At 41.1% G+C, this 13822-nt stretch overlaps 1 protein-coding gene across 3 annotated transcripts in view; it reads right to left on the bottom strand.

Annotated features, from left to right (window-relative positions):
* Nucleotides 1–13822, bottom strand: part of LOC117348852 — a 47233-nt gene that overhangs the window by 27007 nt on the left and 6404 nt on the right. For 2 of the 3 annotated variants that reach the window (XM_033921408.1, XM_033921406.1), the window contains exon 3: nucleotides 5447–5676. In XM_033921408.1, coding sequence (XP_033777299.1) covers nucleotides 5447–5676 — 230 coding nt within the window. Of the gene's footprint in view, nucleotides 1–5446; nucleotides 5677–8806; nucleotides 8973–13822 lie in introns of those variants that run through there. The other variant, XM_033921407.1, reaches the window with a different exon arrangement.

The raw sequence follows: 13822 nt of genomic DNA, 5'->3' as shown, positions 1-13822 counted from the left end.
GGTATGACGCAATAACATCGCATGCATGTGACATCACCAGGTTGCATCCACCCATGTGCAGATGACCCTCCCAACACGGTCTCAAGCTGGAAGCTTTTCAAAACCCAAAGTGCTGGGTTTTGAAAAGCTCTTCGGATGCCTAAAGAGAGGACGTCCGGTAACCCTAGTAAGAGCGGGCCTTCTCAGCTGTAGAATAGTAGGTTTATTACTGTAGAGCAGGGGTTCTCAAAACAGTCCTCGGGGCACATCTAGCCAGTCAGGTTTTCAGGATACCCAATGAATATGCATGACGGAGAGGGTGGTGGATGCCTGGAATGCGCTCCGGAGAGAGATGGTGGAGAGTAAAACTGTGACTGAGTTCAAAGAAACGTGGGATGAATACAGAGGATCTAGAATCAGAAAATAATATTAAATATTGAACTAGGCCAGTTACTGGGCAGACTTGCACGGTCTGTGTCTGTATATGGCCGTTTGGGGGAGGATGGGCCTGGGAGGGTGTAGATGGCTGGGAGGGTGTAGATGGACTGGAGTAGGTTTTGACGGAGATTTCGGCAGTTGGAACCCAAGCACAGTACCGGGTAAAGCTTTGGATTCTTGCCCAGAAATAGCTAAGAAGAAAAATTTAAATTGAATCAGGTTGGGCAGACTGGATGGACCATTCGGGTCTTTATCTGCCGTCATCTACTATGTAACTATGTACTATGAAATAGATTTGCATACGATGGAGGTAGAGTGTGCAAATATAATTCATGCTTATTGTGCCAAGGCCTGGATTGAGAAGCACTATTCGACAGCCATTCCTTACAAACATCTGCTGACCTCTGCTGGTCACATCAGATTTTATTTTCCTTTCTCATATAGTATTTTTGACATGGCTGAATTAAAACTTGTTCTGTTAGAGCAGAGCAGAATGTCCACACCAAAATACTGAGAAAGCACTGAACAAAAACAATGGCCAATAGAAAACTTTTTCATATTCATTTTGATCCATTTTTTTTAAAAAAATGTCTTTGCTTTGGGGATGCAGTTCTCAGCTCAGCGTTTGGGGAACCAACCAGCCAACTGGCTTCTCAGGGTCTCCTCCATGAACATGTATGAATTATGCAAGTATTTACATATAATGGAAACATAGAAACATGGCGGCGGATAAAGGCCAAATGACCCATCTAGTCTGCCCATCCACAGTAACCATTATCTTTCTCTCTCTGAGAGATCCCATATGCCTATCCCAGGCCCTCTTGAATTGTTTCAACCAGCTCTTCCAGGAGATTGTTGCACACATCTATCATGCTTTCCGTAAAAAGGTATTTCCTCAGGTTACTCCGGAGCCTCTCACCTTTTAACTTCATCCTATGACCTCTCATTGCAGAGTTTCCTTTCAAATGAAAGAGACTCGACTCATGCACATTTATATTATGTAGGTATTTAAACGACTCTATCATATCTCCCCTCTCTCGCCTTTCCTCCAAAGTACACAGATTGAGCTCTTTAAGTCTGTTCCCATACGCCTTATCACGAAGACCACACACCATTTTTGTAGCCTTCCTCTGGACCGACTCTATCCTTTTTACATCCAGAATTGTACACAATATTCCAAATGAGGTCTCACCAGAGTCTTATACAGAGGCATCAATACCTCCTTTTCCTACTGGCCCTACCTCTCCCTATGCAACCTAGCACCATCACCTTTTCAACCTGTTTGGCCACCTTAAGATCATCACATACAATCACACAAGTTCTTCACCCTCCCTAAACTGTACCGTTCCCTCTGGTTTTTGTAGCCCAAATGCATGACAGGGAATGTAGTCTGTAGAGCCAGACTGACCCCTGGTTCCTCAGAACAGGGCAAAAAAACACTGTGTTTATAGTGCTGGTCAGTCTTTGATACCCAAAGTGACCATCAAAGCCACAAAATCCTAAGAGAATAAACTAAATGAATGATGTATGGAAAAGACATATAAAATTAGGGGAAAATCTGTTTATTTGGAGGGGCCTGGTTGTTTTCTCCGACTCTTTGAGCTTCAAGCTCAGTAGGAACTAGGGGTGTGCATTTGTGACCGTGCATTCAGACCCCCTTTTATGAAGCCGATTACTGCGGCAAACCACGGTAATTGTACCTGAAGCCCATTGGGGAATGAATGGGTTTCGGTACCATTGCCATATAGCATTATAAAAGGGGGCTTCAGTTAAGGCTCCTAGGTTTAAAAAAATAGAGATAAAACAAACCAACAAAAAAAAGACGATGCCTTGATGAAGGGAAAGTATGAGTGTAATTTTGATGTATTTGATCTCCTCTCTCAGTTAACTGGGCCTTTTTTTTTTTTTTCTTCTATATTGGTTTAAGTTTCTATTAATACAAGTCACAATTCTCAATATCTTGGATCCAATTTGAGGACTTGAGTTGAAGTTAAGCTATAATTTTTCTTGCTGAGTATTATATGATTGTTATCTATGTTCATTTTGTTTTTCTCTTATATTTTTGGATAATTGAATGTCACCTTTTTGTTATTTGCTTATCTTTAACTTTCTGTACAAGTGGATACTTGATATGTAGTTTTGAAAATTGATAGATAATTTAAGAAAAGGAAAGATGATACTTTTTTTTAATTGGACTAACAATACATTTTTGAAGGCAATACCTTCTTCCTCAGGTCAAATCTGTGTTCCTATAAATTTAAAGTGCACCGAAATTACTTGCAATTGATTTTTTTGCATATTTTAAAAAGTGCACGCATAAAGAATAAATGGGTGAAACAAAACGCAAAAAATGCCCAAATTTTCTTTCTGGCTGTGTGCATCCCTAGTAGGAACCAGGGATGCGTTCCAATGCTATGGATCTTCTGAGGGTTCCCCCTCTCCCAATTTTATATCCTGTTATGTGGGAAGGGAAGAAATATACAGGTAGGGTTATACTACCGTCCCCTGGGAAAGAATGAGCAGAAAGATGAAGAAATGTTTTCAGAGATTAGAAAAGCTGGCAAATTGAGCAACAGTGTAATGGGTGATTTCAGCTACCACAATGTAAATAGGAGAATGAGTAAGTTCTCAGTCGTAATCACAATCACTTTCCATAACTCTTACCCAAAACTACAAAACATTGTGTACTGTTTAAAGCAAAAGATGGTAGCTAACAATCCATTAGGTGGGAGGAAAAACAGCCTCAGTTATGCTTCATAGGCCGCATTAAAAACTCCCTAACCTCCAGTAGTTCCAATCGTATACACTTTTTGTGTAGATAGGAAAATTATTTCAAAAATCTTCAATCCATCAAGATTAAACACAGCACTGCAGGCAAATACTTCCAAAGGCAACACATCAGTAGTGTAAATTTCAAAAAATTTACTTAGCTTGTTCTGATTTTCAGCCTTGCTTCCTCAGACTTCCCACAAAAACTTCAGTGGTATTTCATCACTCAGAAGTGCGAAATCCAATGCAGAGATCCAGCCAGATTTCTGCGCTGGATTTTGCGGCATCCCTCTGAAATCCCCGACATCCCCGATGCTGGCGTGAGCAGGTTAAGGTTGCTGCTCGCGCCTTGAATGTTAAAGAGGTATGGGGACAGGAAGGGGGCGCATGTATGCAGTAGTGGGGGGCAGGGAGGAACGAGGAAGGCGGAGAGGAGGACGGGTGCGACACCCTTATCAAGACGGTGCTGGGATGGACCACCACCCCCCTACTCCCCCTCCCTACACCACTGAACCCAGCATCCTGTTGCTAATTCACAAGTAGGATCCCAAAGATTAGATCCCTTAAGATCTTCCAATCAACATCTGCTTTGGGTTCCTTCAATAAAAATGATAAACACTCGCTGGACAACAATATTTTCAATAACTGCACCCACAATTTGGAATGCCCTGCCTATTCATCTTAGAGTAGAACAAAATCTAGACAAATTTAAAGGAGGCTTAAAAAGTTTCTTATTCAAAGATGCTTTTGAATATTGAAATCTCTATTTTCATCGGTTCCAACACTTTTTTTTTCCTTTTTGGCCCTATTTTTTTTCCATATAAGCTCTTTCCTATAATCTATTGTCGTTTTTCCCCCTTTGCTAGTGTTTAATATATCTGTTATATGTCCTTCCATGTGTGTTAGTTTTTAAACGTCTTTCTGTTTTTAAATTTGTTCTTCCCCTTAATTCTTATGTTTGTAAAACACTTAGGGGCTCAAAATTGAAACAGACATACGTCTAAAAACTGGCCTAAATCGGCACTTGGACGATCAGTAACACAAGTCGTCCAAGTGCCAATCGAACCGGGTTTTAGACGTATCTAAAAAAAACTTGGGCCTTCACAGTGCTGTTGTACGCCCAGAGCTAAAAGGGGCATTTCAGGAGGAGTGTCGAGGGCGGGACATGGGCCATCCTAGACTTACTCGTACTGCATGTATAACCGAAAGTTTTACAACGCTGCCTAGATGGAACTTGGACATTGTGACTTAGGCCATCTAAAAACATGTCTAAGTCCACAGAAAGTATCCAAAGTAACCAGACAACCACTGCAGACACAAAGTACAGATCCCCACACACTGCCTCAGTGACCACTGATCCCCCCCCCCCCTAAAAATCGTATTCATTTTACATATCTGCCCCCAGAACATCAGAACCTGGCAACATGGCATAGGAAAGCCTAGTAGAGCTGCACAGAGGTGGATTAAGTAGTCTTGGGGGTGGGTTAGTGAACCATGGAGAGGAGGACCCAGGCCCATAAATCATTCTAATCACTGCATTCATGGTGAAACCCCCCCCCCAAACCCTTTTGTACTGCCATATAAGTGGCACCTGCAGCAATAAGGGTTATTGGGGTGGTAGACAAGTGGGTCTAGTTGGCTCTGGGGGGTGTTTTGGGGGTTCACCATGACCTATAAGGGAGTTGTGGTGAGATGATTGTGGCACCCTTTTTATGAAGTTCACAGCAGTGCCCTGTAAGGTACCCCACTAGTCTAGTGCAATGTTTGGGTGGCCAGTCTATCACTTTGCTGACCCCACCCACATCCAAAAGGTCTTGTTCTGGGTGTTTTTTACTTGGGACAAATTTATGGACGAAAATGGGGTATAACGATAGATGACTTAATCTGGATGATCAAACAGCTAGTTGTCCAACTAGACGATGTTCGGAAAAAAAATATTTTGGACATATTTTTCAGGAATGGACATTTTACTTAGCCAACTTTGGGCGATTAGCAACTTAAGCCAAAAGTATTTGATAGGTATTTAATCAAATTTTTAAATAAACTTGGGAACTTGGATTCCACACTGCTTCCTCCAGAGATATCTCGTAACCAGTGGAATTCTCAAATAAAACCAGGATTCCAAGGCTGATCTCAATTTTCCTTTCCAAACTGGATAACTTGGCACCTGTCCCTGATTACTCCACCTCTCCCTACACACGTATTTCCAACTGATGTTGCGAGAGTCCTTCCATAAGTCTGTTAATGACGAGCAACTTACCAGAAGTAGTAGTTTGTCCCTTTTCTCCTGTATCCAGCTTTGAAGTGTCGTGGCATCCACAATCTTCACGTCAGGGTAATTCTCTCCAAGCCACTTTAGCACTGCATCTACCATTTCAGTAGAGTCTGTCATCTTCAGAAGACCCAGCTCCTCCAGAAGAAAATCTGCCTCTGACATCTTTGACGTAGAGAAGCTGTTCTTTCCAGCCGACACAAAGCTCTCTACTTCACCTAACAGATAGAAAATTGCCTTTTATGAGTTTTATTTTAAGCTGGCACCTAAATTTAGGTAAATCATTCACAGAAAAAAACATTAAAATATATATATATACATACAATAAAAAGAGATCAAAGGCCAACCTGTGGACTAAATTGAACCTCTACCGTTGGCCACCTACTTCTGATATTCCTAAAATCAAAAGAAGCAAACACATCACTGATTCTTTCTAAATAGAAATGCCTCAATCCTTTTAAATCAATGGTTCCCAACCCTATCCTGGGGGACCACCAGCCAGTCAGGTTTTCAGGATAACCCTAATGAATATCCATGGGGCAGATTTGCATGCCTGTCACCTCCATTATATGCAAATCTCTCTCATGCATATTTATTAGGGCTATCCCGAAAACCCAACTGGCTGGTGGTCCTCCAGGATAGGGTTGGGAACCACTGTTTTGAATCATACTTTTGGTGAAGAATAAGTACGAGTTTTTGTGATTGAAAGTAACTGAAGTATTCAATCACTGCAATGCAAGGATGGCAGATCTCCGGCATGCAAAGTCCTCCATATAGCCAATTTTCAACGTGCTTCAAAATGATAAAGGACTCCCCAACATTCATACAGGCATATATCCACTCTGGGTGTCAATAGTGCATCTGGTTTATGGAATATTAGTGCGTATATGCATGATTGGTAGTTACTAAATCACTTTGGGGCGTAGTTATCAATAGGGTCTTTTTAATAAGCAGCATTAGAATTGTCACTTTTTAGCTAACGCAGCTAGAAATGGAATACCATGGAACATGCTCAGGCTTCCTGCAGTATCTTCAAAATGTGTGTGCTCACCTGCACTAAAAAATATTTCTACATTTTTTTATTTAAAGGGGCATTCATAGGAGGAGGGTGGCACAGTGTCTCAAACTATTTTGAGATCCGGCACACTAATTGGAGCAAATGTTTTTCACGGCACATTATAATTGAAATGACTTTCAAAACCAACAAAAAATTACCTTCCACCCCCCCACACCTTTTATGAAGCCACGTTAGGCTTTTTTATCACTGGCCATGGCAGTATTAGCTCCGACGCTCCATAGGAATTCTGTGAGCATCGGCGCTAATATTGGTGAGACGTAAGACCCTACCTCCTCCACATCATTGGCATAAAAAACTTTCGTATATAGCACTGACGGGCAAAAAATAAATACATTTTTTTCAAATAACCGTTGAATCACTGATTTTAATAGTATATATCAAGGTTCCGTTCGGCAAGACCGATCGTTTTGTGGCATACCACTACTTCCTCAGCACCCACGAACCTTGCACAAGTACCACCCTACAAAAAATAGGGCCCTAGAGCCGCCAAAAAAAAGATTCAACGTAATAGACAAGGGTAGTAGATGACGGCATATAAAGACCCGAATGGTCCATCCAGTCTGCCCAACCTGATTCAATTTAAATTTTTTTTTTTTTCTTCTTAGCTATTTCTGGGCGAGAATCCAAAGCTTTACCCGGTACTGTGCTTGGGTTCCAACTGCCGAAATCTCTGTTAAGACTTACTCCAGCCCATCTACACCCTCCCAGCCATTGAAGCCCTCCCCTGCCCATACTCCTCCAAAAGGCCATGCACAGACACAGACCGTACAAGTCTGCCCAGTAACTGGCCTAGTTCAATCTTTAATATTATTTTCTGATTCTAAATCTTCTGTGTTCATCCCACGCTTCTTTGAACTCAGTCACAGTTTTACTTTCCACCACCTCTCTCGGGAGCGCATTCCAGGCATCCACCACCCTCTCCGTAAAGTAGAATTTCCTAACATTGCCCCTGAATCTACCACCCCTCAACCTCAATTTATGTCCTCTGGTTTTACCATTTTCCTTTCTCTGGAAAAGATTTTGTTCTACGTTAATACCCTTTAAGTATTTGAACGTCTGAATCATATCTCCCCTGTCTCTCCTTTCCTCTAGGGTATACATATTCAGGGCTTCCAGTCTCTCCTCATACGTCTTCTGGCGCAAGCCTCCTATCATTTTCGTCGCCCTCCTCTGGACCGCCTCAAGTCTTCTCACTATTCAGCTGCCTCGGCGTCCTAAAATATCCCACGGGGACCAATCAAGTTACACTCACTACTGATTGGTCCGCTGGGATGCCAGACAACCAATCACAGCAAACTAAGAGGAAAACCTCGTATGTAGAAAAAGTAGTAGAAAATTTTTAAAAAGTCAAGATTTTAAGGGACTTTTGCATTCAAACAGACCGACATTTGGAACATACGAGGGGCTGCTGAAAAGTTCTCAATCCAACCAAGAAGAGAATGACATGGATATGGTTCAATCAATGATCTGAAACAATGTCAAAACAGAATTTCATTTCTACATATTGACACTTAACAAAATCAGATGACACTCTTTTCAGCTACAGTAGCAAAATAATGCTCAAAATTTAGAAAGTTGGTTGGGCTGAGAACTTTTCAGCAACCCCTGCTATGTAACAAAAATGAGCCAAGTATAGGACATCACTAATGAGGTTGGCTTATTGGTGGAATAAGGCATTTTGACATCATAATCATAGCTCTGATTACCAGAGACTGAAAGCCTTCACACTACAAGGGGGTGCTGTAAAGTTCTCAGCCCAACCAAGAAGAGAATGACATGGCTATGGTTCAATCAACAATCTGAAACAATTTCAAACCAAATTGGCCCTTAACAAAATAAGGTAATGCTCTTTTCAGCTACAGTAGCAAAATAACGTTCAGAATTTAGGAAATGAGTTGGCTGGACTGAGAACTTTTCAGCATCCCTTCGTAGTACATCCAATATCACAATAATCAAAAAATGATACTATTATTTTCACTGATGTTGCTATACTGGGAGATACAAGAATTAAAGAGAAAGAATTGGCAAAATCTACAAAGCATTGAGATCTAACAGAAATGGCAAGACTATCAAACCACGTCAGATTATTTGTATTTTTGTAGGCTCCATAAACTGTATTATGCGGCCACAACTAGACAAATTTCTATAAAACCTTGAAACTCCAGATTTGACAAAGTAGACTTACGAAAAACAGCTATATTTTGCGATGATACCGGTGAAGCTCAAATTCTGCAGACAAATCTTTGTGCCTTGCATGATAATATTTTTACCTGAAGAATGTCTCTCTGAAACAATTATTCCCAAGAGGAATGTGGAGTGAAGTGTCCACTGAGCTTGAAAAAGCAAGTAGGGTGGCTGCAGCTGAGTTTTAAGAGGTGTGTACAGTCCTCCTAGGGTTTCTCTATTTATATAAGAGGACATCCTTTTCTAGCTCTGGATTAGGCTCATAGAGCAGCTTTTCAACAAAGGAATGTGCCAGTAGGGATTAACAGTGAGCAGAGGAGACAACCCAGTGGAATTGGCCAGCGAGCAAGGAGACTATTAGAGTAATTAGGGCCCTGCGGTTCTCCTAAGGCAGAAGCTACAAAGGGAAGTGTGTAAATAATTATACAGTAGAGTGCTAGCAAATAGTCAAAGCTGCCAACTTTCTCTCTTTACAAGGGAGAAAAACTGGTTTCTGGGTGTAAGGTTGCTTTTCAACTACACCTTTTGAAAAGATTCCAGAACTGCGACCTATTTAAAAAAAAATTTATAATGGCAATAGTGCATTTGACCTTCCAAATCATAGCATCAATGCAGATATTAACATATAAAACTCCGTGGGGGGCATCCAATATTAGTATGCAAAATAGGATCCTTGAAGTAGGAAAGTTCCTTGTCCATTCCTCTGACATTGCTTTTTTTAAATCAACTTGCATCGTTCATTGTATATTAAAAACCGACTTTTCAGATATCTGATTTTGCTTTTTTTTTTTTTTTTTCATTTGCATTAGCCAAGGTAAAGAGAACGAGAGGGCACTCGCTAAAGTTAAAAGGGAATAGATTCCGTACAAGCGTAAGGAAATTCTTCTTCACCCAGAGTGGTAGAAATCTGGAACGCTCTTCCGGAGGCTGTTATAGGGGAAAACACCCTTCAGGGATTCAAGACAAGGTTCAAGACAGCCCAACCTACTGGAACAACCGACTAACTCAATCCACCTCAACCAAACACAGGAGAACCTACACACTATTCACACACCCGCCAACCAAAAATGTCAAATGAAGAAAACTATATATGACAACCTACTGGCCACCAGAGCAGCAAAACTGGACAGACAACTCACCAATCTGCTGTCTTCGACCACAGACTACAAAGCCTTCAAAAAAGAAACAAAAACCCTACTCTTCAAAAAATACATAAAACCTATATAACACAACCAGATCTGGCCCAAGCTTCACCTACAATACTATCTATTCCTTAGCAAATAAAAAATGTTCAAACTACTCATCATGTATTTTGTAATATCATGACAATTCTTATGTAATACACCTTGAACCGCAAGGTAATGGCGGAATAGAAATCACTAATATAATTTAATGTAACGTAACATACGCAAGTAAGGCTAGACTCAAATAGGGCACTGGCTTTTGATCTAATGGCCGCCTTGTGAGCGGACTGCTGGGCATGATGGACCACTGGTCTGACCCAGCAGTAGCAATTCTTATGTTCTTATGATATTCCATCAGATTATATGGTACTTTATTACACTTTCCACAGGCTACAGGAGTAAGGAATACACGACAATTCAACTCTTGCTTACGCTGCCCTTACAATTTGGAATAATCTACCTGTTCACATTAGGACTGATATTTTTAAGAAGCTGTAAGTAATTAATATGAAAACTTTAAAAAAATGATTTGTTGCAATATTCACGATATAATAATATTTTAATTATTGATTGCTTTATATTCTCCCACAGATTTTACAGCTTCTTTGGACATAACCCACCTTGAACCTTTTTGGTATAGTGTGATTATTAAGTTGTGCCTTAGATTGGATTAGCAGTATCCTGAGATTTCTGACCTGTGATTTTAGGAGAGGGGAGGGGGGTTTCATACTTCCTAAAAGATATTTTGAATTCGGGCATTTGCCCACTTGTGTTAGAAGCCCAAAGAATCTCTGTTTTGCTTGGGTTCAGGCAGTTTGCTGTTTGCCCATTCTTGAGTTGTGGTTAGACAGACAGTCAGTTCACTGAAAGCTGTTTCATTGGGTGTAAGTAGCTGCAGATCATTGGCTTAGATATAGAATTTTGTGACCATTGACCAAAGCAGCTAAGCCAGAGGATTAAGGTAGATATTAATTAAGATGGGAGGCAGATGGACCCCTGTGGTACCCCACAGTTCAGTGCCCAAGGAAATGATGCGCTATTGCGGAACAGAACTAACTGTTGTCTGTTTTGCAAAATAGGATTTGAACCATGTAAATACTGTGCCACAGATACCCATTTCTGCCAGTCTTGTAAGCATGATATAATAAACAGTGTCAATCCTGCTGAGAAATCCAGCAATACAAGTATTGAGGCAGATCCCCTGTCACGGTTTCTGTACAGATCATCAAGAAGGGACACACAAACCGTCTTTGCTCTGTACCCAGATTGACATAGGTCTAGGGCAGGCAATTATTTTCAGTTAGTCAGTCATTGAGTTGAATGTAGACTGTCTGTACTGTAAGTTTTGCCAGAAACCAGCAAGGTTGACGCGCCTACCGGTGCTTAAATAAAAGGTGACAGAATCATGCCTACATAGGCACTTTAGGCCAAAATAGGTGTGGCCAAGGCCAGAAGTGGGGTTCGGCAGCTTAAAGCGCCTATGTAGGCACAATTCACGCAAAGATTGACACCGGAAATGTAGGCCTGGAAAACCCTGGCCTACATTTCCGGCACCTATATTTCCCATAGGTGCAATTCTGAAACCGGCACCGATGAATGATTGAAATGCGATCAAGCGGCTGCCAACATTGGTGCCAGTTATAGAATCTGGCCCCAAATACCAACTTCACCTGATTATACATTGCTTCGATAGATTTCAGTCATGCAAACGGTAAATAAGAAATGAAAGAAAAGAAAACAATGGTGAAACATGAAACATGAATTGGCTCAGACCCTACACTTGGATACTAGTCAAATCCTCTTGTTTAAGTCTCCAGAGCAAAAGAAAAGTTCCCAAGTGAACCAAATCTAAGCCAGTTCACTTAAGGTGCAGCTGACACAATACATTAATCTGTGGTGCTGATTTCAAATTGACGTTGGATGACAGCCGCTCCCCCCTCCCTCCCCCCCCCCCCCCCCCGTTTCCCATGGCAGCTCAGGGATTCATTCAGCCGCGAGAGATGGAAAATGTGTCAGATTTGCATAGCTTGCATATTAAATGTATTATAAAAACTAAGTGATCAATAGTCAGCCACCATGATGAGCGTTTGGTTGGTGTCCTGCACGTAGCGAGAGACCAAAAAGTGACCAAATCCAGCATGCAGGAGCGGAGCCCGATGCCAGATAGACTTGTACGGTCTGTGTCCTGCATGTGAAAGTTTGAAAGCAACTTCTCAACAATGTCCATTTAAAGTAATGCTCTACTGGCACTTATTAGGGCTTTGCTTAATCTGTTCACATAGTAACCCCAAGTCTTCAAAACTCTCCCAAGTAATACTTTAACTAGGAGGTTGATGTATCATATAAAGAAAGGTCTCAGTACATACAACCTCTTATAACAAGTCCTTATCCTGAATTGGCTAGTACCATATAATCATTTACATCACACCTCCTTCCCACCCTTTAGACTTCATTGGTGTCTAAGTTTTACTTTTACTTGTAATTCAAAATCGCTAAAAAAAAGTTGGGAAATTTGTCCAAAAGAAGAAACAGCAACACTTATCTAAATGGCCGTCTGCCAAATCCAACGTAGGTAAATACTTTACTGAACATTCGACGCTTTACCTTTTCAAGAGCATTTCAGCCTAAACAGACCTTCATGCCCCGATAAAGGTCTATTTAGGCTGAAACGCTCTTGAAAAGTTCACGTTTACTGTGTGAACAGATTGAGCAGGATGTTACTTATATTTGTGATTTTATGTTTATGAGTAAGATTGGTTTGTATTAAATATTTAAACGCAGAGAGAGGGGTGACATGATCGAGACATTCAAGTATCTCACGGGCCGTATCGAGGTGGAAGAAGATATCTTCTTTTTCAAGGGTCCCGCGGCAACAAGGAGGCATCCGTGGAAAATCAGGGGTGGGAAACTGCACGGGGACACCAGGAAATTCTTTTTCACTGAAAGGGTGGTTGAACGCTGGAATAGTCTTCCACTTCAGGTTATTGAGGCCAGCAGCGTGCCTGATTTTAAGGCCAAATGGGATAGACACGTGGGATCTATTCACAGAGAAAGGTAGGGGAGGGTCATTGGGGTGGGCAGACTAGATGGGCCGTGGCCCTTATCTGCCGTCTATTTCTATGTTTCTAGTTTTCACTATCCAGGGAAACCCCCTTTTTTCATAAAGTCATCACATCGTGGGTTGCATACAGTTAGAATAGATCCATTCTTGTTTTTCTGGTCATCATATCCACAGTTAAACTAAACCTTAAGTTTGTATACCACATCATCTCCATAAAGATAGAGCTCGGCACGGTTTACAGGTAATTCAATAAATGAGGGAAGGACATAATAAGCAATTAGGGGTTATGAAGAGGATAGCTAGCTTTACATTTTAAATAGATAGCTTTACGTTTTGGAGAAAACCCAGGTTTTCAGATGCTTTCGGAATAATTGGAATGAGCCTAGGTTCCACATTAGGGCAGGGAGGTTATTTCAAAGCTCAGTGAATCTGAAGAAAAGGGATTTCCCTAATTTACCTGCATACATGACGCCTTTTAATGAGAAAGAGAGAGAGAGAAAAAAAAAAGAGAGGAAGAGAAACTAAATTAAGTTTGTATATCGCATCGATAGGCAGGTATATTTAAAGTGAATCCTAGAAATCGCCGGAAGCCAGTGAAGTTTTGACAAAAGCGGGGAAACATGATCGAATTTTCTTTTAGCCGCAGTGTTCTGGATCCGCTGAAGTGTTTGAAGATTTTTAGTGGTTAGACTTAGATAGATGGAATTACAATAGTCCAGTTCTAAGCAGGTTACCATGCGCAGAAGACTAAATAAAGTAAATGGTGCCCAGATTTGTTAAGCACTAGTATTCTATAAACAGTGCTCTGAGTTGGGTGCCATTAATAGACTAGCACTAAGGGGCTGATTCTATAACGA

The sequence above is a fragment of the Geotrypetes seraphini genome, chromosome 15, assembly GCF_902459505.1.
Source record: "Geotrypetes seraphini chromosome 15, aGeoSer1.1, whole genome shotgun sequence".
NCBI lineage: Eukaryota > Metazoa > Chordata > Amphibia > Gymnophiona > Dermophiidae > Geotrypetes > Geotrypetes seraphini.
The sequence above is the reverse complement of the archived record's forward strand: the minus strand, read 5'-3'. Positions and strand labels throughout refer to the sequence as shown.